This window comes from Cajanus cajan, chromosome 2 (assembly GCF_000230855.2).
Source record: "Cajanus cajan strain Asha chromosome 2, NIPB_CcT2T_4, whole genome shotgun sequence".
Classification (NCBI taxonomy): Eukaryota; Viridiplantae; Streptophyta; class Magnoliopsida; order Fabales; family Fabaceae; genus Cajanus; species Cajanus cajan.
In genome coordinates, this window is record NC_138518.1 from 65,090,712 (window position 1) to 65,118,388 (window position 27,677).

Here is a 27,677-nt window from a genome sequence, read left to right on the forward strand (position 1 = left end):
ATGGGGCCAAAAGAATTTTTCCTTTAGAAAACTTAGAGTCTTTTCTACTCCAAAGTGCCCCATGAGACCACCCTCATGACTGTCTCTTACAAGGAGTTTTCTAATAGATCCTTGGGGTATGCAAATTCGTCCTTCTTTATATAAGTACCCCTCAGAAATATAGAAACCTCCTTGTGGCTTAACCAAGAATTGGGTATAATTTTCACTAAACTCTGAGTCATTGGAATATAATTCCTTAATGTGATCAAATCCCAAGATTTGAGATCCAAGGGAGATCAACAAAGTGTGTCTCCTAGAAAGGGCATCAGCCACAATATTATTTTTCCCTTTCTTGTACTTGATCACATATGGGAATTGTTCCAAAAACTCTACCCACTTGGCATGCCTTTTATTTAGTTTTCCTTGACCCCTCAAATACTTAAGTGACTCATGGTCACTATGAATGACAAACTCCTTGGGAATAAGGTAGTGTTCCCAAGTTTGAAGGGCCCTAACCAAAGCATAGAGCTCTTTGTCATAGGTAGGGTAGTTAAGAGAGGCACCCTTAAGTTTTTCACTGAAATATGCAATAGGGTGCCCACCCTGTAACAAAACCTCCCCTATGCCAACTCAAGAGGCATCACATTCTAACTCAAGTTTTTGAAAAATCAGGTAGAGCTAGAAATGGTGCATGAGTAAGCTTATTCTTTAAGGTTAAGAAGACATTTTCTTGTTTTTCTCCCCATGTGAACTCCACATTTTTCTTGACTAACTCATTTAATGGGGAGGCTAGTGTGGAGAAATTAGGAACAAACCTCCTATAGAAGCTTGCCAACCCATGGAAGCTCCTAATATCTCCAACACTTTTAGGAGTGGGCCATTCTTGGATGGCCTTGATTTTCTCGGGATCCACATGAACCCTTTTTTTACTAATGATAAACCCTAGAAATACAACACTATCTACACAAAATGTACATTTCTCTAGATAACCAAAAAGTTGATTTTTCCTAAGAATATTAAAAACTTGCCTTAAGTGTCCTATGTGATCACTTAGGCACCTACTATATATGAGAATATCATCAAAATAAACTACAACAAATTTACCTATACAATCTCTTAGAACATGATTCATGAGACGCATAAAAGTACTAGGAGCATTGGTGAGTCTACAAGGCATCAGCAACCATTCATACAATCCAAACTTGGTCTTGAAAGCGGTTTTCCATTCATCACCCTCTTTAATTCTTATTTGATTATAATCACTTTTAAGATCAACTTTAGAGAATATGATGGATCCATGAAGCTCATCTAACATGTCATCAAGTCTAAGGATATGATGTCTATACTTCACAGTGATGTTGTTGATGGCTCTACTATCACAACACATTCTCCACTTGTCATCCTTCTTGGGAACCAACAACACTGGAACAACACAAGGACTTAAGCTCTTTCGAACCCAGCCCTTCTCCAACAACTCTTGAACCTGAGACTCAATTTCTTTTGTTTCTTGGGGGTTGGTCCTATAGGCAGGCCTATTAGGTAGGCTAGCCCCAGGCACCAAATCAATTTGATGTTCTATTCCTCTTGAAGGAGGAAGGCCCATTGGACCCTCGGGAGGAAATAGATCATTCAACTCTTTTAAAAGTGCTTTTACCCCCTTAGGTAAAGTCTCGTGTCCACTAGATGTGGCAGTGCAAGAGAGAGTTCCTTTACAGAGAAGGATGTAAGAGAGTTGTTGGATCAAGAGGGTTTGTTTGAAAATTTTATTCTCTTGAACAACAACCTCTAGGGAGGGAACTTTTTTCTCCCTAGATTCCTCTCTATCCTTAGATTTCACGAACTTTTTTTTTTTCACTCTTTTTCTCTTTTTTTTTTATAAATCTTTTCTCACTGTCTCTTTTAAGTTTCATTTGTGCTTGATCCTCAGCCACCTGTTGAGGAGAAAGAGGATGAAGCAAAAATTTCTTTTCCTTATGAGTAAAGGTAATCTCGTTAGTAAGGCCATTATGCATGGTTTTCTTATCAAATTGCCATGGCCTTCCTAATAAGATATGACAAGCTTCCATTGGTACTACATCACATAACACTTCATCTTCATAATTCCCAATGGAAAGCTTGACCTTTACTTGTTGGTCAACTGCTAAGTCACCATCCTCATTAATCTAATGGAGTTGATAAGGTTTAGGATGGGAACTAGTAGTTAAACTCAATTTCTCAACCAGCCTAGTGCTACAACAGTTGCACCATGAGCCACTATCAACAATGAGAGAACATGCACTGTTTAAAACTTTGCATCTAGTATGAAAAATGTTCTCCCTTTGTGATAGAGTATCACTAGGTTGGTTGTTGAGGAGTCTCCTAAGCATTAAGAGCTCCCCTTCATAAGGAAAAGTAGACTCTACACCTTCCTTTTGCTCACTTGCTTCTTCCTCATTATTACTAGAGGAAGTAATAGCCTCATCTTGGCTACTATAAATGTCATGCCCCCTCATGATCATGACCTTCTTTGTGGGGCATTGGGAGACAATATGACCTCTCCCTAAACATTTAAAGCATTTTATATCACTAGTCCTAGAACTAGTGTGTGTAGTGTCTTTCCCCTTTCCCTTATCTTTTCCTGTTGCTAGATTCTTGGAGGGTTCAAAAGTTTTCTTTTTCTCAAAAGTTTTTCCCTCCTTCTTGGAATCTTTCTTTAGAAATGAAGAGTGGGAGCTATCTTTTTTTATAAGATTTTCTCATTCTTTGTTGTTCTACCCTTACACAAAGTTGGACCAAATCATTTAGGTCCCTGTAGGGTAGTAGCTCCACTTGGTCTCTTATTTCTAAATTAAGACCACTTAAGAATCTAGCTACAGTTGTAGCTTCCTCTTCTCTTATGCATGCCCTCATCATTAAAAGCTCCATTTGTTGCCTGTACTGTTCTACATACAAATCCCTTTGTTGGAGCCTTTGGAGCTTATTCATAAGCTCCCTCCCATAGTAGGTGGGAATGTGCCTCCTTCTCATAGCACTTTTAAGATCATTCTAATATTGGATTGGAGGATCATTGTGGAGGCGTCTCTCTCTCTCTAGAGCTGTCCACCAATACATGGCATGCCCTTGGAAGCTAAGGGTAGCCAGATAGACTTTTCTCTCTTCACTTACCCTGTGGCAAGCAAAGAGTTGCTCAACCTTCATTTCCCAATCTAAATATAACTCCACATCATCTTTGCCAAAGAATTGTGGGAGGTCAACCTTGACTTCCCTTGGCCTAGTGGTTCTCCTAGGAGTATGTTGGTAGTGATCCCCTTGATTCATGCTTTCATTAGGGGATGTGTATTGGGAATGTGAGCTCCTACTCTTTTTTCTATGTTTTCTCATGTCTTCTTTCAATTTTTCTTCCTCTTGCCTTAAAATTCTCAATTCTTCCTTTAAGTAAGCAAGTTGTCCTTCTCTTTCAATCTTTTCTTTTTCTCTTTGAATGGACTCTTGCTTTTTCCATAGCTTAAGTGATTTGAGCTCTTTAGTGATATATGAAAGACTTTTTGGAGAGCCATCACTTTCACTATTGGAGGAATTTTGAGACATTTTAATTCAAGAAGATTTTCCACACAAAAATAGTTTTTATGAAAATAAGATTTTTTTTTTGGAGTGCTTTAGACTTAGCACTTGGAGGTCTAAGAGTATAAATTGAACTTTGGAGGGAGGTGAGCTACTAAAGAGCCACTTAATAACCAAGCCTCTTCAAGTAAAAATCTCTAAACCCCCTTGTACTTTTGTCTTGCACAAAGCAATTTTCACAAAGAACTTTTCTCAAAGAAAAATAACAAACAAGTGCCTAAGTGTACAATTATATGATGCTTGAAATCATAAAGGGCAAGAAAACATAAATTGCTTGAAAACTTAAATGACTGAAAACATAAATTGCTTAAAACATAAATGACTTGAAAACTTAAAGACAAGAAAACATAAACTAGGCGTTGAAAGCAATTAAACCTAGGTGAGAGCTTGAAAGGCACCAAAGACCTTTAAGGACCCTCTCACAAATACTAAACGAAATTTTACTATGAGAACACTTAAGGAGAGATGGAGATACACCAAAGGCACTCCAAGACACTCCTTAATAAAGGCCTTGTACAAAAATGACAAATCAAAAATTACAAGAAAAAATTAAATTCAAATTTTCTTCAAATGAAATGTAAATTCACACTCCAAATGAAATGTAAATTCACATTCAAATGAAATTAGTGGCTGCACTAAGAGTTTTAGAAAAAAAAAAAGAAATTCAGCCACCAATTTAGTGACAATTTTAGTGACAGATTTGGTATGGAAAATTTTGAAGAGAAATTTCCGTCACTAAATTTGTTACTAATTCCTTCACAAAATTTTCTCAAACAATTTTGTTCCTTCTTGCTCCAATCCAGCCACCAATCTGCAGCCTCACAAGGTGTTTCACTCCTATTTTAGAAGCAACATTGACTTTGGTCACTTCTAGGTGTTTTCAAGAGCCTTGCACCAAGAGAGAACAAGCTCCCTAAGCCACCAACAAAAGCCTTCAAGTTGACTTCCTTTGACTTGGCCTCCCACACCTTTTAAGAAGCCCTCAACCACCTTCAAGACTGGATTATTAGTGTAAAAACTGAAAGGGCACAATTTAGAATGGCTACACCAAATGGTAGAATGAAATGAGACAAACTAGAAGGAGTTTCACAAAAAATGACAAGCAACAATTAAGGCTAATTTTGGAAAGCTAGCACACAAGAGATATCCTATCAAAGGCACTAAAATGGATTACAAAACAAAAGCTAAGATTAGAAACAAAAATAAGACACAATGATGTGGCTGGACAAGAAATTTATAGGCAAAAGTATTACCAAAACAGAGAGCTACACATACTAAATTTTCACTCCTTTTTGGCTTTTTCTTTTGCTTATTCTTTCTTTTCTTTTTGGCAAAATATTTTTCACTTCTTTTTCTTTTAATGTTCAGGAGTTAAAATGCCTTTTATCACATATAAGTCTCGGATTTAGGTTAGAAAAAACTGCAGCAAAAATTTTACACAAAACAAGAGGTGTTCACATGCATTTTTGTACTAGTGCTTCACAATTTTGTAGTGTTTTTAGGTCAAATTTTTAAGCACTCATTCCTTTGTTTTTCTCATGCATTTAGAACACTTACACCTCTGTTTTGTCTCTGTTTTAAGGTTAAAAAAATTGCAATAGGTTTCAGCCACACAACAAGACACAAAGAAACCTAATAGGAGAAGTGTTTAACAATTTTTTTGACAAAACTTTTAACAAGACATAATTGAAACCTAACTCTAGGAAATTTGCTAGAACTAATAGCAAATTAAGAACTCAAACATGTAAAGCAAAAACACATATAGTAAGGTACAGATTCAATAAGCAAAAGACACACAAATTTTGGACACAAAACCAAAAATTAGGTCAAACAAGCTAGTCTAGGAAGTTTCAACATACAAAGGACTACACATGACTTTCTAAGACAAAACAATTGATTCAAAAACAAAAACTATACTCAATGCATGTTGTCCAATCACGGACACATGTGAATGAATGGAGAAGACTCAAGCAAATACAAAAACGCACAAGTTCAAGAGTACCTAAAAGCACAAAACCGAAATTGATTCACAAGAATAGGAACAAGCAAAAATGAATCAATTAATTCATACTTGACATATAGGATCCATCAAACAATGTATTAGAACTAGATCCATACAGCAAACACAAATTTAAGACATAGAAAAGGAAGATTAGACAACACGGATTCAAGTAGAAAAAGTTAGAAACAAAAACCTCAAGAGCACTAGGCTCTAGATACCAAAAATGATGGAACTAGGTTGAAGAGGATTGAAGTTCTTCAACAATTCCATGCTTAGGACCGTGAACTCTTGAGGTAACCTTAGATGAAGCTTTGAAACTCCACGAAGAAGTCTTCCATGGAGGAGAAGCCTTCAAGGTGATTCGATTACTCCTAGCTTTGTGTAGAAGCTTGAGGAACCAAGGCAAAGTTGAAGAACTTTGTTAGAAACCTTAGAGAGAAATTCCCTACGATTTTGGAGACTCTTGAGTGAGAGAGAAAATCTAATTTCTATTCTCAAAATGTTCAAAAGTGAGTACAAGAGAGGTAATTACAAATATATAGGGTAGAGGTAGCTTCTAGGAGAAGCTAACCTTAACCATGGTTCACTAGGAACCATGGTAAGGTAAGCTTAACTTACCACGGTTTAGCAAGCTTGTAGGAGAAGCTAACGTTGACCATGGTTCACTTAAGAACCATGGTAAGGTAAGCTTAACCTACTAAACCTAGAGGTGTAGCTTAGAATTTCGGCCAAGGAGGAAGAAGATGAGCTAGGCGGCCTTGGTCCCAAATGGCTCCATGAATTAATTTGAAAATCCTTGATTTGGTTTAGTTAGGTTCATCATATGATGATGAGACCTAGCTAAATCAAATCTATGAAAAATTAGGAGCAAAATGAGTCCAATATGCAAAATTTTGCCTAGGCCCAACTCAGGCCCAATTTCTAAGCACACTCCCTAGCTTTGCTAAATGCCACCCTTTTTTCCCTAAAAAAATACAAAATGACTGTATCAACTAGGGAGGTTAAATGGAGTTAAACTCTCCAAGTAACCTACCTTAAAATCAATATACAAACACTAGAAAAAGCAAGTAAAGTGCCTCACAAATACAAAGGCAAAAAATAACCTATACAAGAGACTATGTATAAACTGTACAATATACACAAGTAGAACTAGGCCTTCTCTTTATGATAGAGCATTCCAAGTGAAGAATACCTTGGGCTTGACAAGCCCACTAGTCTTCAAAAGGTCCAACTCTTTCTGTATTCTTCTAGCCATAACTCTGGTCACTAGGCCCTTGGCCCATGGTCTATCATGGACTGTGATGATCTAGCCTGATTCAGAAGGGAATTTCATGGCTAGGAGTGGAGTTGACACGATCGCACCTAGCTTGTTGAGGGAAGGCCTTCCGAGAAGAATGTTGTATGACGTGTTGGCGTGTACAACCACGTATTTGACTGGGATGTCTCGGGCTTCGGCGTCGTCGAAGCAGAAACGGGTGGATAGCTTGATGTATCCTTTGGTTTGGACATGCTCACCAGAGAATCCGACCAAGGGCTCGTTGTAGGGAATCAACTCGGCCTCCGGGATGTCAAGCTGTTTAAAGGTGTTCCAGTAGAGGATATCGGCCGAGCTTCCCTGATCGACTAATTTCTTCCGAACAATGCAATTGTGGATCTCGACGCTGATAACCATGGGGTCGTCCTGATCGGGATCGATACCTTTAAAGTCGGCTTCGGTGAATGTGATGGCCGGCAACCTTCGCTGAGTGTGTTCAACCACGTGCACAGCTCAGACGGCTTGCAGGTGTCTTTTTTGTGCCGAGGAGGTGGAACCTCCGCCTGCGAATCCACCAGCAATGGTATTGATGACCCTTTGGGGCTGAGTTGTTGGCTCCTCTTCTTTTCGACCCCTCAATCGGCTAAGTTCCCGGTAGGAAAATCTAGCGGATCTTTGGCTAGGCTGATCACGGCCGTGTCGGCGATCGTCGTATCGGGGAGAATGGGGCCGATCGACGAAGCGTTGGAGTTGCCCCTGCTTGATTAAGTCCTCGATCTTGTCTTTCAAGGCTGCACACTCCTCGGTCGAGTGGCCATGGTTATGGTGGTACTTGCAGGACTTGGTAGTGTCGCACGCGGAGGGGTGGAGGCTGCTTCGGTACTGCCAGGACCTCCGACGCAAGTGCTTGGTCCAGGACAGCCGATCGGCTAGTGTTCAATGGAGTGTAGTGAGAGTATCTCGGCCCACGAACAGGTTTTTCTCGGGGGACGAGATCTTTGGGTCGGCCACGGTAAGAGCTTTCGGCCGGCTTCTCCACCTTGGCTGCTACCACGGCCCTAGCCTGATTGCGAAACTCCGCGAGTTCTTCCATTTGCATATACTTGTCGGCACGCCGACGCAAGTCATCCATGTTAGAGGTTTCTTGCAGATACTGTTAGCAAACGGTCCTTGCTTCAAAGTAGTGGTTAAATGGTGAAGGGCGACGACCGGATTTAGGTCTCGGATCTCCAATGTCGCTTTATTGAATCGGCTCATGAAGGTCCGAAGGGATTCTTTCTTTTCTTGTCTTATGCTCACCAACGCGAGGGAGGTTAGCTGATGAGGCCGGCTGGTAGCAAACTGGATGGTGAATTGGGATGCCAAAGTGTTGAAGGAGTCGACCGAGTTGGCCGGGAGCCCCGTGCACCAGCTTAATGCTCGACCCTTCAAAGATGTTGGAAGAATTCTGCATAGGGCGGCATCGTCGGTAGGGGTGGGTATACGGACCGGTCCGGCCCGTTTAAGGCCCGGTCCGTAAAACCCGCGTTTTATACGGGCCGGATAAGTCCGGTCCGTAAAATAAATGGACTTATTTTTTAAGTCCGTATCCGGCCCGCCAAAATCCGCGGATAACGGACCGGTCCGCGGGCCTAAATAATGGTTCAAAAAAATAAATTTTTTAAAAATAAAAATACATAAAATTAGAAGAAAAAAATATTTTTTATTTATAAGCTAAATTTTATCATACTAAAATTTATCAATAGTTAAAATGGTTTAAAATACTAAATATTAAAATATTAAAATAAAAATAATTACAAATACTTAAATAATAGTAGCAAATTTTCAATAATAAAAACATCAAAATGTCATAAAAATCATTCAAATGACAAATATATACCAACTAAACATAATTTTAATGTCATAATAATTTTAAAAAAATAAATACACAACTTAATATTAAAATCATAATATTTAAAAATATTAAATGTGAAGTCCGCGGACTAGCCCGCGAGCCCGCGGATTAAATCCGTCAAGTCCGCGGACTTAACGGGCCGGACTCAAAAATTAGACATAATCATACGGATTTGAAAAAAACGGGTCCGTTATCCGCGAAATCCGCGGGCTTACGGACCGGTCCGCGGACCCGGGTCCATCTACCCACCCCTAATCGTCGGTAGTGCTGAGGGTGACTTGAGTCAAAAAGATGTTGACATGCTCGTATGGATCGGTCATCCCGTCATACTTGTCTAACAGTAGGGACTTCCATTGGTCAAGAAGTGAAGATTGCATGATGTTTGGGGTGAAGGGGTGTCGGTGTGCTCCGGCCGGCGTGGTGTGCATCGGTCGGCATGTGCCTGAGTAGTCGAGGCTTGGTTTCTCGGGGCGGCAGGAGAAGTGCGAGGGATAGAGGTATGATGTCCAAGTGAGTGGAATGACCCCTGAGTGTGTGTCAGCTCGGAGGGTTTCCACGTGGGATCTTGGTTTTGGTTTTTCAGGGCAGCGTTCTCTTCCCTCAAGGCGGCCATTTCACGAGCATCCTTCTCTCGTTGTTGCTTCATGGCAGCCATTTCCTCCTTCATCTGCCGTACCATTTCAGCCATGTTCGTCTCATCAACCATCTCGGCATTGTCCGCCTCGGATCGGTGCTCATCTTCGGATCGGTGATCATCAGTGTGGGTTCTACTTGTCTTTGCCATAATGCTTCCCTTCAAAATAGTACTAAGTCCGTCTCTTCAAAACTATTGGTTCGGCCCCACGGTGGGCGCCAAAATGTACCTGTCTGAGGGCACACTCGTAATCTTCTAGTAATTGGAGGGCCGAACGAGAGCTTCGGGTTGATACTTCAGAGGGGGGAGGTACCTGCAAAAGGCACTCCAACGCTCAAGTCAGGACAAGCACGATTCTCTAGGGCAATAATTGAACAGTGACGTACCTTCTTATAAGTGACCTATTTATACTACCTTTGATGGGCCCTGTCAGTAGTGGGCCTCTTCTGAAGCTTACCAAATTAGGTAATACGATGCTAATCGGCTGATTATACCTTAATCGCGCGTTTGTCCTTGTTAACTGTGATTATCGCCTTAACTATGTTGACTGTTGGTCATTGGCCGAGCCGACAAGGAACGGCCGAGACAACCTCTTTGGCCAAGCCGATATGGAACGACCGAGACAACCTCTTTGGCCGAGTCGACAGGGAACGGCCGAGACAACCTCTTTGGCCGAGCCTATAGGAAGAGGGTTAAATTCTCCATGGTTCTCGGCCCCTTACCGAGCCGAAGCAATGTCCAAACTGCGTCAATATCTGATAGGACATGACGTGTCGGTCCATGTGGCCGATCCACGTGGACGATAGGACCCTTCCGGTACACAAATAAATTTTGAAAAAAATATAGTCCTTTCTTTTATTATATGCATTGCGCAGATTAATTGACGAGTCTTTCCCTCCAACTTTGTTAAATATTTATTTATAAGATGTTTAAAAGATCTCCCATATAAGGCAATAATTTTTTCCTTGTTTATCTTTTTTTCTATTTTTCATACTCATACAAAAAAATAAAAGTACAGTACACTCTAAAAATTAAAAAGGAATAAAGAGAACATAATTTTTTTTATCCGCAAATAGCACACTTCTTTAAATGTTTGAATGAATAATTAGATTTATAATTCATATCCTTAAAATTTTCATCGTAGTAGTAAAGGAAAGAAAAGACAAATATTACGGGGAAGAACAACTAAAAGTCTTTTCTCACCACTTAGGAATTGTTACATTGATCCAATAACATTTACATTGTCACACAACAACCCTTATCAGCTTTTGTATTATCTGTCATTGATTTCTCTACGTCTCTTTCACACAAATCAAACATTTTCTCATGTCATAGCCTATATTTATGTAGGGTAGTGCATATCTGCAAACACAAAAAGAAAACCTTTAATATCTCTGATGTATAATAAACATTATCGAATCCTGCATCAAAATTGAAAAGAGTAAAATTCAGAATTCTCCAATCTAGCCCTCTCATGTCAATGATTATCCTTTGATTTTATAGGAATAAAAAGTACAAAGAGTGGTCATTTGAGGTCTACTTTTTATATTTCTCACGCGGAATTATATAAATGGCTTCACTTATTTATTGATTATTAAGATCCTTTTCTATCCATATAATTGTGAGATTCTACACCAAAAATACCACCATATTCATTATACCGATAATGATTTATAGGTATCACAAACATGTTCAAGTGCAATATAACATTTAGGAGAATAATGCAACTAGATTAATGCACATTACAAAAAAGAGTTAGCAATTCCAAATAGATGATAACTCAAATTACAAAGGAGAGAAAGAAGAAAAAATAAGAAGAATGATCCAATGCACATAAGATGATAAATATATGTTGCCTTGATTAATCCAAATATAAAGTTGTTTCCAATATTTAACCAAGTGACATATATAGAGTTCATGAAGCAATAGTTAAAATTAGCAATCCAATCCAATTATAGGTCGTGCAAACTTTTTTTTAACTCCAACAAAGCTTAAGTCACTATTAAATTATATATATAGTAAAATGTCTTTGAAGAAATTTCTTAAACCATTAATAATTAAGATAAATTTTTAATATTTACAACATTACTACACCAATGAATTATGAAAAAAAAAATGAAATTAAGAACTAAAACATAAGTGTTAAATGAGCTAGCAATAAAGAAAATGTTATGTGAATGTCATTATCCTTCTTAGATAGATAGATATCAAACTGATTGTTTGGCTACTTTTTCTACATTGTAATATTTCCCTAATAAATCTTTTTTTTTTCACAACAAGGAATCCAAGGTCTAACAATTATGTCAATCAAACTAAACCACATCAAACATTTTGTGCTCAAACTTTCATTTCAATGCCTCCAAGCACAACTAATTTATGAAAAAGTACCGATATTGTTAACAATTAGACAAGAGACAAAGCAAGATAGTTCAAATTCAAAGCATTATGAGAAAAGTATAAACATTAGCAGGAACACATTTGATAAAGGAGTATTTTAAGAAAATAGTCATTAAGACACTCACATGAAGCTTTTGATTAAAAGCTCTCTTGATATCAAAATAAGCAAACCTAATCTCAAAATTCAATAATGTAAGATTTTCTTAGAAACATCCTCTCAAAATTTATCTATAACAAAATAGAAGTTGCATCTCAATAATATGCATTACCAGTAAATAAAGAATTATACTTAAATTCTGTCCTAATATTAACTTATTATTATTATCTTTCGGCACTTGTTATTATATATGTGGATTTTTTAAGGGAAATTAACGTGTAACGAAAAAAACTAAGTAAGAAATAGGAAATTGAAACAAGGTGATTTTAGTGAAATTCATTGAGTGAATTCTTTTTAATCAAACTATAACAACAAATTATGTTTTCAACTTAAATATGTTTTTCAAAAAAACTCACTTTATAGATGAAATATGATTTTTATAAAAAACTTTATCACTATTGTACAAAATTGTTCAATAACATCAACTTCAATAATGATAAAATGATCAATACATGATTGGGAAGGGGGACTCAACCTATGGTCGAGAAACTGTACTTTCATATAGTATATAAGTCCCCCAAGCTCTAAACTTGGGACCAGAGCTTAGACCATGCCCAATAAAAAAATTTCACGTACTTTTTATTATTGTATTTTTAGAGACTATATTATCTTTCACTCATAGAAAGCAACCTTATTTATACTACAAGAAATATTACATATTGTACTGGAGAGACCGTATCGGTCACGTGGGCCAACACGTGCCATTTCGTCAGACACTCATGCATAGTAAGCCACGTACAAGCATTACCATCAACGTCGGCTCGGCATGAGGCCGAGAACCGACATCAGTCTGGTTAATGCCAATATGGACCATCATCACTCATCGAGTCGGCTCGGTCAAGTACCGTTCCGACATAGGTCAAACCAGAAGTATACAAGCTGTCGTATACAGACTAGACGGCTCGGTCATTTGCCGTTCCGACTAGTATTGAATAGTCGGCTCGGCCTCTTGCCGAAGGGTTAAACAAGTTATAACAGTAATCACAATTAAGAAAGGTAAGTACATGATTAAAGCCTAACAACCAATTAGTACTGTATTACCTAATTTGGTAAATATCTGAGAGGGCCCATCACGCTCAGGCCCATGTCAGATACTATAAATAGGTCACACATAACAAGGTATGTCACTGTTCATTAATTATCCTAGAATATCGTGCTTATCCTGACTTGAGCGTCGGAGTACCTTTTGCAGGTACCTCCCTCCTCTGACGAATCTGTTTGAAGTATCCGTTCGGCCCTTCTTACCCAGAAGACTACGAGTGTATCCTTGAGCAGGTACATTTTGGCGCCCACCGTGGGGCCGAACCGATAGCATTGCAGAAGCACCGAAAGTTTACGAGTAAAAGAATCATGGTAAAGACAAGGAATACTAATTTTGAAGGGCAACAGTCCGAAGAAGAGCACCAGTCCGGGGCCGAGACGGTTGAGGAGACAAACTTGACCGATATGGTACGCCAGATGAAAGAGGAAATGATCGCCATGAAACAACAACGAGAAAGAGATGCCGCCGAGATGGCAGCATTGAAAGAAGAGAATGCTGCTCTAAAAAACCAATACCGAGACCCCACATGGAAACCATCCGAGACGACTCACACTCAAGGATCGTTCCACTCGCATGGTCATCACACCTCTTTTCCTCCTACCTCTGTCGCGCCCCCAAACATCCATTCTTCGATCGGAAGACCGGCGCAGCCAATGCCGGCCGGGGCACACCGACATCCATTTACGCCGAACATCATGCAATCGGCACTTCTTGACCACTGGAAGTCCCTGCCCCTTGACAAATACGATGGTACAACCGATCCCGATGAACACGTAGATGTGTTCTTGACTCAAGTTACGCTGAGCACAACTAATGATGCCGCCCTGTGCCGAATTTTCCCAACATCGTTAAAAGGACGAGCTCTGAGTTGGTTCACTCGGCTTCCGGCCAACTCGATTGATTCGTTCAGTACGTTGGCTTCCCAATTCACAATTCAATTTGCTACCAGTCGGCCTCACCAATTGACCTCGTTGGCACTAATAAGCATTCGTCAGGAGAAGAAGGAATCCCTTCGGACATTCATGAGCCGATTCAACAAAGCGGCGCTCGAAATTCGAGACTTAAACCCTGTTATAGCTCTACACCACCTTACTACTGCCTTGAAGCCAGGGCCTTTTGCCAACAGCATTTGTAAGAAACCCCCTACAGACATGGATGATTTGCGTCGGCGAGCCGACAAGTACATGCAGATGGAGGAATTGGCCGAGTTCCGGAACCAAGCCCGAGTAGAAGTGTCAGCAAAACTTGACAAGCTGGCCGAGCCGAGTTTTTGGAGTCGACCGAAAGAGTTGGTTCCCCGCGAGAAGCCTCCTCGGGGACCAAGGTACTCACAATACACGCCCCTCAATACTAGCCGGTCAGCAGTATTAGAACAAGCACTGGCCTCGGATATACTGGTCATCCCAAAACGAGCATCAACCCCTCCTCGGGCCGATACGACCAAGTCATGCAGATATCATCGCAACCGTGGGCATTCAACTGACGATTGTTTGGCCTTGAAGGATAAGATTGAAGATTTAGTCAAGCAGGGACAGCTGCAAGGTTTCGTTGAGCGTCCAAACCGATCGAGATATGAAGACCGGTCACGGAGACGCGACCAACTCGAACAAAGGACAGAAACACGTTCTCGCAGAGAACGTAGTCGGTCTAGAGATAGAAGAGAGCATGAGCCTTCGACACAGCCTCGGCGAGTCATCAATACCATTGCCGGGGGATTCGCTGGAGGTGGCTCGTCTTCATCTGCACAAAGAAGACACATGCGAGCTGTCCGGCATGTACATGCCATCGAATCCGCTCGTCGCCGCCTACCCACTATAACTTTCACAGAGGCTGATTTTAAAGGCATCGATCCGGACCAGGATGATCCAATGGTAATCAGCGTCGAAATTCACAATTGTATTGTACGCAAGACGCTGGTCGACCAAGGAAGTTCGGCCGACATCCTCTACTGAAATACGTTCAAGCAGCTGGGCATCCCGGTGTCCGAGCTAGTTCCGTATGATGAACCCTTGGTCGGGTTCTCCGGCGAACGGGTCAAGACCAAGGGATACATCAAGTTGTCGACTCGGTTCGGATTTGAAGGCGTCGAATACCGAGATGTTTCAGTTAAATATGTGGTGGTACACGCCAGCACATCTTACAACATTCTCCTTAGACGACCATCCCTGAATCGGCTCGGAGCAGTCGTATCTACCCCTCATTTGGCCATGAAATTTCTGGCCGAGTCAGGACGAGTCGTCACGGTTCATGCCGACCAAAAGACGGCGCGGGAGTGTTACTTCGCTAGTTTGCGACTGCCAAGGATAAAAGACGAGGTACCTAGGAAGCCGAGTGGGGTTCACTCGGTGTCCCAGCATTCGACTGTGGACCTCGATCCCCGGATCGATCAGAAGGAAAGAGTCGAGCCTGTTGATGACAAGCAACCGATTCAAGTAGGGGTGTTGGAGTCACAAGTCACTTATATAGGAGCCAACCTGTCCGAGCGGGAACAATTGGCTGTCAGCCAAGTGATCCTCAAAAATAGTGACCTATTTGCTTGGCATCCCTCCGACATGCCCGACATTGATCCTAGTTTCCTCTGTCACAAGTTGTCCATAAGCAAAGAAGCAAGACTGATCGCTCAACGGTGTCGAAAGGCTGGGGAGGACAGGAAGGCGGCAATAAAGGCCGAGGTGAGTAAGTTGCTAGAAGCCAAGTTCATCCGGGAGGTACACTACACAACTTGGCTAGCTAATGTAGTAATGGTCAAGAAACCGAATGGGAAATGGCGCATGTGTACTGACTACACTAATTTGAACAAAGCCTGTCCGAAGGATGCCTATCTGCTACCAAACATTGATCGGCTCGTCGATGGGGCATCTGGCCACAAATTCCTGTCATTCCTTGACGCATATTCCGGATATAACCAAATCCGAATGCACCCTCAAGACGAAGAGAAAACGGCGTTCATCACCGAAACGGCCAATTACTGTTACCGAGTTATGCCTTTCGGCCTGAAAAATGCCGGAGCCACCTACCAACGGCTGATGAACAAAATTTTCAGCGACCACATTGGCCGATGTATGGAGGTGTACGTTGATGACATGGTAGTAAAGTCAAGTAGCGTATCTGTACACGCACAAGACTTAACCGATGTGTTTCACGGGCTTCGGCACCACCAAATGAGACTCAACCCCGACAAGTGCGTGTTCGGGGTCTCAGGCGGCAAGTTTTTAGGGTTTATGTTGTCCAGTCGCGGCATTGAAGCAAATCCTGACAAGTGCCAAGCCATTTTAAGCATGAAAAGTCCAAGTACCTGAAAGAAGTTCAGAAGTTGGCAAGCCGGCTCACTTTGCTCTCCCGCTTTCTTCCTTGCCTAGCTGAGATAGCTAGACCCATCCTCCTCTTGCTCAAGAAGACCGAGCGGTTCCAATGGACCCAGGAGTGTGAAACATCATTCCAACATTTCAAGGAGCGCCTTAGTACACCCCCAGTCCTCTCCAAACCAGTTGCCAACCTTGACATGATCGTATACTTAGCGGTCTCCGACAGCCCAATTAGCGCTGCGCTAATACAAGAAAACCGAGAAGGGCAACAACTAGTGTATTTCATCAGTCGGACTCTGCAGGAGGCCGAACGACGATACCAGTTAATTGAAAAGGTAGCCTTAGGACTCATCTACACTGCTCGTCGACTCAGACAATACTTTCATAGCCACAAGTAATTGTTCGGACCGATTGTCCAGTGGCAAAAGTATTAAGAAAACCAGAGATTGCCGGCCGAATGATGGCATGGTCGGTTGAGCTGTCAGAGTTCGATTTGTCTTTTGAGCCGAGAGGTCCCATCAAGTCGCAGCACTTGGCCGATTTTGTTAATGAGCTTACCCCTTCGGGGCGTTTTGAAGACGAGCCGTGGACCATGCATGTCGATGGGTCTTCCAACGCCCAATGTAGCGGAGCAGGAGTAATACTGGCTAGTCCCTCAGGCGTCACAATCGAGCAGTCCCTTCAGTTCGGTTTTCGTGCCTCGAATAACCAAGCGGAATACGAGGCCTTACTAGCTGGGATGCGGTTGGCAACCGAGATGGGTGTGAAGCGAGTCATATGCTGGACCGACTCAAGGATAGTGGCCGAGCAGGTCAATGATAATTTCCAAGTTAAAGATGCGAACCTATTACAATACTATCATCTATTCCAAAGATTGAAGGATGAATTCAGCGAGGTTCAGGTTCGGCATGTTTTGCGCAACAACAATGAACGAGCTGATCAGTTAGCTCGGCTCGCCAGCAGCTGGAAGTCGGGACAGCTGCGCACCACTATTCATCTTGAAGTTCCCTCCCCAAGCGTAACAACCGAGTGCATGGCAATAGATGAATCACCCTCATGGACCACACCCATTCGGAACTATATCACTAACGGCGAAGTACCAGCCGTCCCGTTGGAAGCTAAGAAGTTACGAACACAGGCGGCTCGGTACTCCATCATAGCCGAGGACCTCTACAGACGGGGGTCCTCCACCCCGCTGCTCAAATGCATAGATAGTCACCAAGCAGATTACGTGATGAGGGAAGTCCATGAGGGTATTTGTGGCTCTCATTCCGGGGGACGAACCTTAGCAGCTAAAGTCTTGCGGGCCGGTTATTATTGGCCGACTCTGAAGGGGGACTGCGCCGACTTTGTCAAGAAATGTGTTCAGTGCCAAAAATACGGGAACCTCATTCATGCCTCGGCCGCTGAACTGCATAGCATCAGCTCTCCATGGCCGTTTACTTTATGGGGCATTGATGTACTCGGCCCATTTCCGGTGGTGAAGGGACAGGTTAAGTTTCTCCTCGTGGTTGTCGATTACTTCACAAAGTGGATTGAGGCCGAGCCGCTTGCCTGCATCTCCGCCGCCAATGTCCAGAAATTTGTCTGGAAGAACATGGTTACCCGTTTCGGCATCCCATATGCCATCATCTCGGATAACAGCCTACAATTCACGGACAAAAAGTTCAACTCTTTCCTTGAAAACCTTGGCATCCGGCATAGGTTTACACCAGTTGAGCACCCCCAGTCGAACGGCCAGGCCGAAGCGGCCAATAAGGTTATCCTCACCGAATTAAAGAAACGGCTCGGCTCGGCAAAAGGGGCATGGGCCGAAGAGTTGCCAGAGGTTTTTTGGGCGTATCGATGTACACCACAATCAGCAACAAAAGAGACACCCTTTCGCCTGACATACGGCACGGACGCCATGATCCCGGTTGAAGTCGGAGAGCCATCATTCCGAAGACAGCACTTCCATGAGGAGTCTAACAATGCTTCGCTCCGAGCCGAGCTTGATGTCCTTGATGAAGCACGGGAAAAAGCACAGATTGTGGTCGAGGCATGTAAACAACGCATGACACGCCATTTCAATTCAAGTGTTAAGCCGAGAACATTTCACGAAGGCAATCTTGTATGGAGAGCAACCGAGTCAGCCAGACGCAACACTTCAGAAGGGAAGCTATCAGCCAACTGGGATGGCCCTTTCCGGATACGGCATGTCCTCAACAATGGAGCGTACAAGTTAGAAGAAATGTCCGGCAAGGTCGTTCCTCGGACATGGAATTCTACTCATTTGAAGACATATTACAGTTGAATCAACATCATGTATTTACATTTCAACTATGTGTAATGATGCACTCTTTTCCTTGAACCGGTCTTTTCTCCTCTTAAAAAATCGTGAAAAGAGGTTTTGGCCGGCAAGGTTTTTAATGAGGCATCCAATCAATAACAACACAGTTCAATTATCTTTGACTTGCTATACATTTTTACCATTAAAGTTCTTACAAGTCTTCCCTCCCGAGACGTCTCTCGGCCAAGGATGTGACTTCTATTAAATTTACAAGTCTTCCCTCCCGAGACGTCTCTCGGCCAAGGATGTGGCTTCTATTAAATTTACAAGTCTTCCCTCCCGAGACGTCTCTCGGCCAAGGATGTGGCTTCTATTAAATTTACAAGTCTTCCCTCCCGAGACGTCTCTCGGCCAAGGATGTGGCTTCTATTAAATTTACAAGTCTTCCCTCCCGAGATGTCTCTCGGCCAAGGATGTGGCTTCTATTAAATTTACAAGTCTTCCCTCCCGAGATGTCTCTCGGCCAAGGATGTGGCTTCTATTAAATTTACAAGTCTTCCCTCCCGAGACGTCTCTCGGCCAAGGATGTGACTTCTATTAAATTTACAAGTCTTCCCTCCCGAGACGTCTCTCGGCCAAGGACGTGGCTTATTAAAACGTCTTCCCTCCCGAGATGTCTCTCGGCTAAGGATGTGACTTCCAATCCTACAAGTCTTCTCTCCCGAGATGTCTCTCGGCTAAGGATGTGACTTCCAATTATTTACAAGTCTTCCCTCCCGAGATGTCTCTCGGCCAAGGATGCGGCTTCCAATCCTACAAGTCTTCCCTCCCGAGATGTCTCTCGGCTAAGGATGTGACTTCCAATCCTACAAGTCTTCCCTCCGAGATGTCTCTCGGCTAAGGATGTGACTTCCAATTATTTACAAGTCTTCCCTCCCGAGATGTCTCTCGGCCAAGGATGCGGCTTTAGTTTTAGTTCTTCTAGCGCGAGATGTCTCTCGGCCAATGAGAAGTACATTGCGAAAAGAATTCAAAGCAGTATAAGAAGAGAAAAATCGAATTCATTAAAAGGCACTACCGGCCTAGCAACACAAAAAAAAAAATGGGCACTATTGGCCCGGAATTACAATGCAAAAACCTAAGAAACTACTTCCGCCTCGCCAGGAATCGGACCAGCCTCAGGCGCTTCTTCCTCCTGAATCGTAACATCTTCATTTGGCTCGTTCGCCCGAGCCGGAACTTCCTCGTCGGCTTGTTGATCAGGAGGAATAGAAGTGAGGTCCACCAGCTTCCCTTGAAAGAAATCTTTCGTCATGTCAAGATGGAAGTCTGGCGGAAAGTCGCCAAAATGACAGGCTTGCCGAGCCGCTTGAGCAAAGCCGGCCTGATGCTGGCTAAGGACCTTGGCACGCGCTTTCTCCTTATAGGCCTCGAAAGCGGTCTTCTCAGCATCCAACCCCTTCCCTAGAGCAGTAACCTTGTCGGTCTCGGTCTTCAAAGCAAGTTCGAGACGCTGAACCTTCAAGGCCAAGTCGTCGTTAACTCGCCCTCTGCGATCCATTTCAGCCTGGTACTTGCTATTGGCTGTTTGGGCGTCTGTTAAAGCCGCCAGCGTCTCTTGAAGAGACTTCTCCTGCTCAGCAAGCTGCCGGCGCAGCCCATCAGCCTCGCCGTTCGGCTGCATAACTATGCTTTGGGCCATTGCCACGGCCCGCACTTGGAACTCGCAGAAGAAGCTCCATTTTTGAGCCGAGCTCATGCGACTCAGCATCCCTTGGCCAGCTTCAGAAGTTAAGTCTTGACTCAGGAAATCCTGAGCGTTGACGTTCCCGGCCAAAAAACTTGGCGAAGATAGACCTTCTGGAACAGGGGGGCTGGCCACTCGGCGTTGTTTGGCCCGACGACTTTCTTCCTCGGCCCTTGCATCTGGCCTTCTTTTTTCGGGTTGGGGCCGAGTGGGTTTCTTTTTCCGAGCCGACGACCCTACCCCACCAGCTTGGACGGTAGCTTGATTCCCACACATGGGGGCTGGAGTCTTGTTTCCAGTAGTCGCCGCCAATTGATTCCGGATCAGGTTACGGATGTCTAGATCGTCATCTCCATGGGCAGCCATTATACCTGCACATTATTAGTCAAAATCAATGATAACACACAAATTTAAGTAAATAAGAAAGGTACTATTCCAATTAGTTCCTCGACTACATCGGCCGATTCAAACAACCGGATCAGAGGACGACATGGTAGAGGCCGAGGTAGTTTGTCTAAAAAACTTAGACTCAATCTCTCCTCCGGGGACATGCGTGATTTGGAAACCGTGTCGTACTTGCGCGGCTTCCGGGTCCAATACAAGGGAAATAGTGGATTCCCTTCGGCATCAAAGAAATACTTTTTTCCTGGTTCTGGTAAAATCATCACCTTCATAAATCCCACTTTAAATTTTTTGTACGAGGTGGTAAAAGGTTGTAGCAAGCAATCATTGTGACGAATCAATGACAGCCACTTAGCCTTCTTCGTCGGCCGAGACGTATAGAAGTGCAGGAATAGATGTGGAGTAGGTTGGAGACCGAGAGCTAGACACAAATGCCTAAACCCTTGCATAGCGGCCCAGGTGTTCGGGTGAAGTTGACTCGGCGCCACATTAAGAAGCCGAAGTATACTCATGAAATAATTGTCAAAAGGGAGGGATATCTTCAGATCCCGGAACATATAATCATACACGTAAAAGAATGGGTATTTGGACGATCCTTGATTCAAATAAACAAAGTCTGGATTTGAAGCCCCGTCACCTCGGCACGGTTGGAAAAAGACGGCAGAGGGTTCTTCATCTTCGGGAAAGTTTAAAAACTTTATGGCTGATACGAAGTCTACAAGAGACTTCTTACTCGTATACCGAGAGTATACACTACCAACTTCACCATGCACCCACGAATACCCGGGGGTCGATATGGGAGGAAAAATTCTTGACGATTCCCCACCCCGACTCGGCTGATCTTCAGAACCCACAGCCGATGCCGAATCATTCCCACTTTGCGACCGATCGGACCCCGAAGCCGACTCTACGGAATCGCCCCCATTTGAAGCTGAAGCCGACGCTACCTCCTAGTTCGGCGTCGTCCTTAACCTAGATTTCTCTTCGTCCCTAGAGGAGTCAACATGAACAATGTCCAGGTTAGCCATTACGTACCTGATGGTTGAACTTGACCAATTGCTGTTGAGTACTCAAAACGCTCTCAAATAACTTCGGCTCGGAGCAGCTAGTAAGTTTGCATGTGGAAACCCTTCCCCCTACACATCTATTTATAGGCGTCCTTAATAAGCAACTGAAGAGACACCCCCTCGTGCCTACCGTTGGATCATTTAGATCCAACGGTCTAGGACGCGCAACTCTTCGCATGCGTCATTAATGCCCAACGGTTATATCCCTACGCTTCCCACCATAACTTCTCGCGTACGCCATCAAATGTCCAATGGTTACAACCCTTCGTATCCCACCATCAGTTGTAACCCTTAGCTTCTTCTTCAAGACACCAACTGAAAAATCCTGTTTTACTTTCACTAACCTTTCGCGTCGCTTCACTCCTCAAAGGCTGGGGGGCTTGTGTACTGGAGAGACCGTATCGGTCACGTGGGCCAACACGTGCCATTTCGTCAGACACTCATGCATAGTAAGCCATGTATAAGCATTACCATCAACGTCGGCTCAGCATGAGGCCGAGAACCGACATCAGTCTGGTTAATGCCAATATGGACCATCATCACTCATCGAGTCGGCTCGGTCAAGTACCGTTCCGACATAGGTCAAACCGGAAGTATACAAGCTGCCGTATATAGACTAGACGGCTCGGTCATTTGCCGTTCCGACTAGTATTGAATAGTCGGCTCGGCCTCTTGCCGAAGGGTTAAACAAGTTATAACAGTAATCACAATTAAGAAAAGTAAGTACATGATTAAAGCCTAACAACCAATTAGTACCGTATTACCTAATTTGGTAAATATCTGAGAGGGCCCATCACGCTCAGGCCCATGTCAGATACTATAAATAGGTCACACATAACAAGGTATGTCACTGTTCATTAATTATCCTAGAATATCGTGCTTGTCCTGACTTGAGCATCGGAGTACCTTTTGCAGGTACCTCCCCCCTCTGACGAATCCGTTTGAAGTATCCGTTCGGCCCTTCTTACCCAGAAGACTACGAGTGTATCCTTGAGCAGGTACACATATAGTAATATATAAAAAGTGTCACTATAAGTATATAAAATATGTAGGTATAAATCTATTTGACATATACTATATATAATTTATTATTAATTTTGAATGAGATTTAATAACATATATTATGTGTCACTATAATTTATATATACACTTTTTAACAATATATCAACATATATTGTATCTTTTATATAAGTAAAAATAATAAATATTATGTCATTATATGATATATATCACTATATTGTATTTTTTTTGCAGTGTTAAGTTGGGCACGATCACTATACAAACTAAAAACCCATTCTCAAAATTACTAAATAAACTCATGCCAATTGATCTAAGTGTTAAGTGTAGGCAAGACAAATGAATCTAAATATTTGAATACTTGTTTGACTTCAACCTGATTTTGATAGGGAAACTCACTTTGATCAAGTTCAAGTTTATATTTAAGGATGTTACTCTTTGACCCTTCCTTGTACATATACTTGTTCTACTTAAAAAAATTACATTGCATATGAACATATATTTAACTAAAACATATGCTTATTAATTTTTATATATTTTGTGAATTAAACTATAATTAATAACTTAATATATAAATTATTTATAAAAAAAAATGTGGGATTCCTACGAGTTTACTTGAACATGATAAGACTCAATCAAAGTTGAGGGGAATGAGAATGAGTTTAAAAATATAGATTTATCCCTTTTAAATTTGAACTCATCTAGCCTTTTACAAGATAAATACAAAGAGATCAAAATTCGCTCTCGGCTCACCTCATTGACATGTCTAGTTGGGTGTTTCCTTTTTAAGAAGTTGTATATTTTATAATAAATTTTAACAATTGAGATACAAATGTACATGTTTGTAAAGGTGTGTCAAATACAAATTTAGATACAACACAATGAAAATAATACATGACAAATATTTAAGCTAATTTTATCACGTGTTTTGTATGATAGAAAATGAACATAACAAGTAAAATGATGTGAAATTTATCATCAAGGTGTCTCATGATTGGTAAATATCTTATGCATGTGGTCAAGAATTTGTCTATGATATACAAATGTATATGGAAAAACATTTGTCAAGAGAGTTAACCTTTCAAACAGATCTTAGTACTTTAAAAGATTGGTCCCTACCTTTCGACTAAGGAATATTTTGGTTTATACTAAAACAAATGTAAAATTTATTCCAACACCCTCCTTAAAATAGCTAGTTATATATCTTAATGCGATTTATATTAAATTATTTTAATGTAACTATAATAATAATGATAATAATAATGACAACAACAATTATATGTGTTAATGATGGTGCATTAATGGTTAATAATGATAGTATCAATAACAACATCAATAATAATGATAATAATATATAATAATATCATTAGTTAGGAATTGTGACTTTGTGATGTAAATAATGATAGCGAAGATTATGTTGTATGGTGATGGAGAAGAGACAAGAGAGAAAATAATTATTAAATAATAAATAAATATGAATATTTTTGTTCTTTTAACATTTTGAAATTGATTAGGAAAAAGTTAGTTTTCTGCCTTATTTTTTTAGTCTCATAATTAACTTTAATTAAAAAAATAAAATAATTATATATTTGTGACATTTTTTTAACAATATATCGCTATCCAATGTACATGGAACAGAAATAATGACTCTCAAAATTTTGACATGATGATAATGTAAACACTTCAATTCCTATATATATGTAGAATCCCAGTCGATGTTTTTTCACTCACAAATAACACCGAAGCAAAGTTCGTGCAAAGATGACAAGCTTTAGCATCCTCATGGTGATAGCCCTATCCTTCACTAGAGCACTCTCAGAACTATGCAACCCACAAGACAAGCAAACCCTACTCCAAATCAAGAAAGAGCTTGGCAACCCAACCCCCCTCTCCTCTTGGCACCCAACAACTGATTGCTGCAACCACAGATGGTCAGGTATCTCATGCGACACACGCACCAAAACATACCGCATCCACGAACTCCATCTCATCAACCTTAACCTCCCCAAACCCTACCCTATTCCCTCCTCCATCGGAAACCTTCCCTACTTGAACACCCTTAACTTTGACACCATCCCCAACCTCGTTGGCCCCATCCCCCCCTCCTTCGCCAAACTCACCTACCTCCATTATTTCTACATCACTCACACCAACGTCTCCGGCCAGATACCCCATTTCTTGTCCCGAATCAAAACCCTCGTCACCATCCAATTCTCCCACAACCAACTCTCTGGCACCCTCCCCGCTTCCCTCTCTTCTCTCCCTAACCTCGCCGTGGTCGCCTTTGACCGCAACCGCATCTCCGGCGCCATCCCCGACTCCTACGCCTCCTTCTCCGGCGAATCCACGGTGTTGTCGCTCTCCCACAACCGCCTCACTGGGAGGATTCCGCCGAAGCTGGACATTGCGTTCATGGACTTGTCTCATAACATGCTGGAGGGAGACGCGTCGTCGGTGCTGTCGAATAACAAAAACATGCAGGTTATGATTCTGGCGAAGAACATGCTTGCTTTTGATTTTGGGAAAGTTGTGTTGCCGGGGAAGTTGGAGACCTTGGATCTGAGGAACAACCGTATCTATGGGACGCTGCCTAAGGGACTCGCGGCGCTTAAGCATTTGAAGATGTTTAATGTTAGCTACAATAATCTGTGTGGTCAGATTCCACGTGGTCGCAACTTGCAGAGATTTGACGCGTCTTCCTACGCTCATAACAAGTGCTTGTGTGGCTCTCCTCTTCCCGCTTGCACTTGAACTCACTTTGGACAAACTAAATAGGTATTATGGCTATGGATGCATGGATAATGTGTTTCTCCTTCCAGTTCCACTTACGTGGTTTGTGTTGTAATTAATCCAACGTTAACCTATGTTTTCATGATATAATAATAATACCTATTCTAATGTGGTGCAAACAGTGGCTCTTATCGCGTCTGTAGTTTAGCGGTTAAACATAGATAATTTTTTTTTATAGCTTATTAGAATTGAACTGGATGGCAAGTAGTTACAATTTTAACTAGAGAGGATCCCTGGTCTATTAATAATTTAGTAAGATTTATTTTTATTTTTATTTTTATTATATTCTTGTTTTAATATTTTTTGAATGAATGTAGTGTATGTACAGATCTTTCATTCTCATATAACTGCTATTTATTAACTTCTAGACGTACCCCGTGATGCGTAAAGACAAAAACGTAATTGACTAAGCAACAGAAAAAGTCAGTATCCCATCGGAAAAAGACGCAACGCAAAGCAACTGAGTTTGATGGCTTCCCAAGGAAATCACGCTGCATTGTTGTACCACTTGGTTTTAGTTTTAGATTGTACTTTTGAGATCGATAAATAAAAAATATAGATACATAGTTTTAGATTTTTATAATTTTGTTTTTATTTTTCGTAGTTAGAAATCAGTTGTGAAGTTTTACAAAATATTTTCTATAGTTGGTACAATAGGAAAATTTAACTCGATACACATGAATAAAATGACATAGAATGATAATGCTACCCTACAAGATGAATAAAACCAGTAGTTCACTAGTTAGAACTGAAGTGTCAACTCTATCCTAGGGTCTGCATTGTGTTTATTGTTTAATACTCCTCAGAGATAGTTTGATTCTCCTTTGCCAGTGTCAAATCTGTTACCTGCAGGTAGGATAGCAAAAGCATTCAAACATATCCACAAAAAACTATTTTAAATTAGTCCAAGAAAATGCATAAAAAATAGCTTCAAGGTAAATAATATGTCAAAAAGTTGGAACTATTTAAGCAAAAAATTAACAAAAGCACCATGAATCTTATTTTTTTTTATTAAACAATACAGATTTTCTTGTATCTTTGTTTTAGTTTTTAATGAGTTATAATTAACGTTTGGAGCAAGCAGCACAAACGTTCATTTGGTAACATCTATTAAACTAGTCCACTGTAACTTATAAAATAAATTATTTTTAAAATTAACAGAAATTTTCTTCTGAACGTAATTAATAAATGAAGGCAAACCTGCCCCCCTTCACTCCATGGTGAATATATATATGTTTGGCACACTAGTTTCAATCCGTAGCAGAAGAATTAACTATAAAGTTATTTAAATATGGCAAGAATATCGAGAAGACTTCTATCCCACCTTGTTGCCATTGTTGTCGCAATTTTATTCTTAGGTAAAACTGAATTTCATTGTTAAAGAAAGTGAGAAAGTTTCGTTCTAAAATGAGTAATGCTATACATTTTGAAACCAACCTCCCAAAATTTGTTTAAACACTTAAAAACATTTTTATTGGTCGACTTACATGTTTAACATTTTAAAAAATTTAACATTTAGAAGATGTTTCGGAATTCGAATTCCAAGGCTTTTAACATTTTTGTTCGAAAATTTGCTCATACATATACGTGTGTGGTTTTATTGATATATATTGATGATCAGGGTTACATATATAATGATAATGGAATATATATATATATATATATATATATATATATATATATATATATATATATATATATATATTCCATTAATCATGTCTTATTTGGTAGAGAAAAAATTAATCTTGAAATTATTACACTATAAAAATTGACTTTATCGATCAATTGATCGTGTCACCTATTATGATATAATTTTGAGTGATTCGATCAATCACTACTAAAGTTCACGAGATTGAGATGCATGTTTATAGTGTATGTATGTTTATACTGTATGTGTGTGTGAGAAGGAAGATTATGATTATGGACATATTAGGCAATAAGCATTTTGTTTCACATGATAGATGTTAGAATGAGTAATTAATTATTATATGGTTATGATTGAGATAGAATCAGGATACAAGAAAGTGATGGGTGAGAGTGGTGAAATGGATGAAGTTACATTGGCAAATATCCCGACATCACTTGCGCCAAACTTGGCGGTGTATTGCTGCACTGACAAC

General features: G+C 41.1%; 2 protein-coding genes across 2 annotated transcripts; both read left to right on the plus strand.

Annotated features, from left to right (window-relative positions):
• The first annotated feature begins 13,268 nt into the window (after positions 1 to 13,268).
• On the plus strand, positions 13,269 to 16,259 carry LOC145955133 (uncharacterized). The gene is made up of 2 exons (XM_083069841.1): positions 13,269 to 14,831; positions 14,928 to 16,259. The coding sequence occupies exons 1-2, from the start codon at positions 13,269 to 13,271 to the stop codon at positions 16,257 to 16,259; spliced, it is 2,895 nt and encodes a 964-aa protein (XP_082925967.1).
• An 8,215-nt stretch (positions 16,260 to 24,474) lies between these two features.
• LOC109794959 (polygalacturonase inhibitor 2-like) lies at positions 24,475 to 25,657 on the plus strand. The gene has a single exon (XM_020354369.2). It carries the CDS (start codon positions 24,529 to 24,531, stop codon positions 25,516 to 25,518), a length of 990 nt encoding a protein of 329 aa, XP_020209958.2. The 5' UTR covers positions 24,475 to 24,528; the 3' UTR covers positions 25,519 to 25,657.
• Positions 25,658 to 27,677: the final 2,020 nt, after the last annotated feature.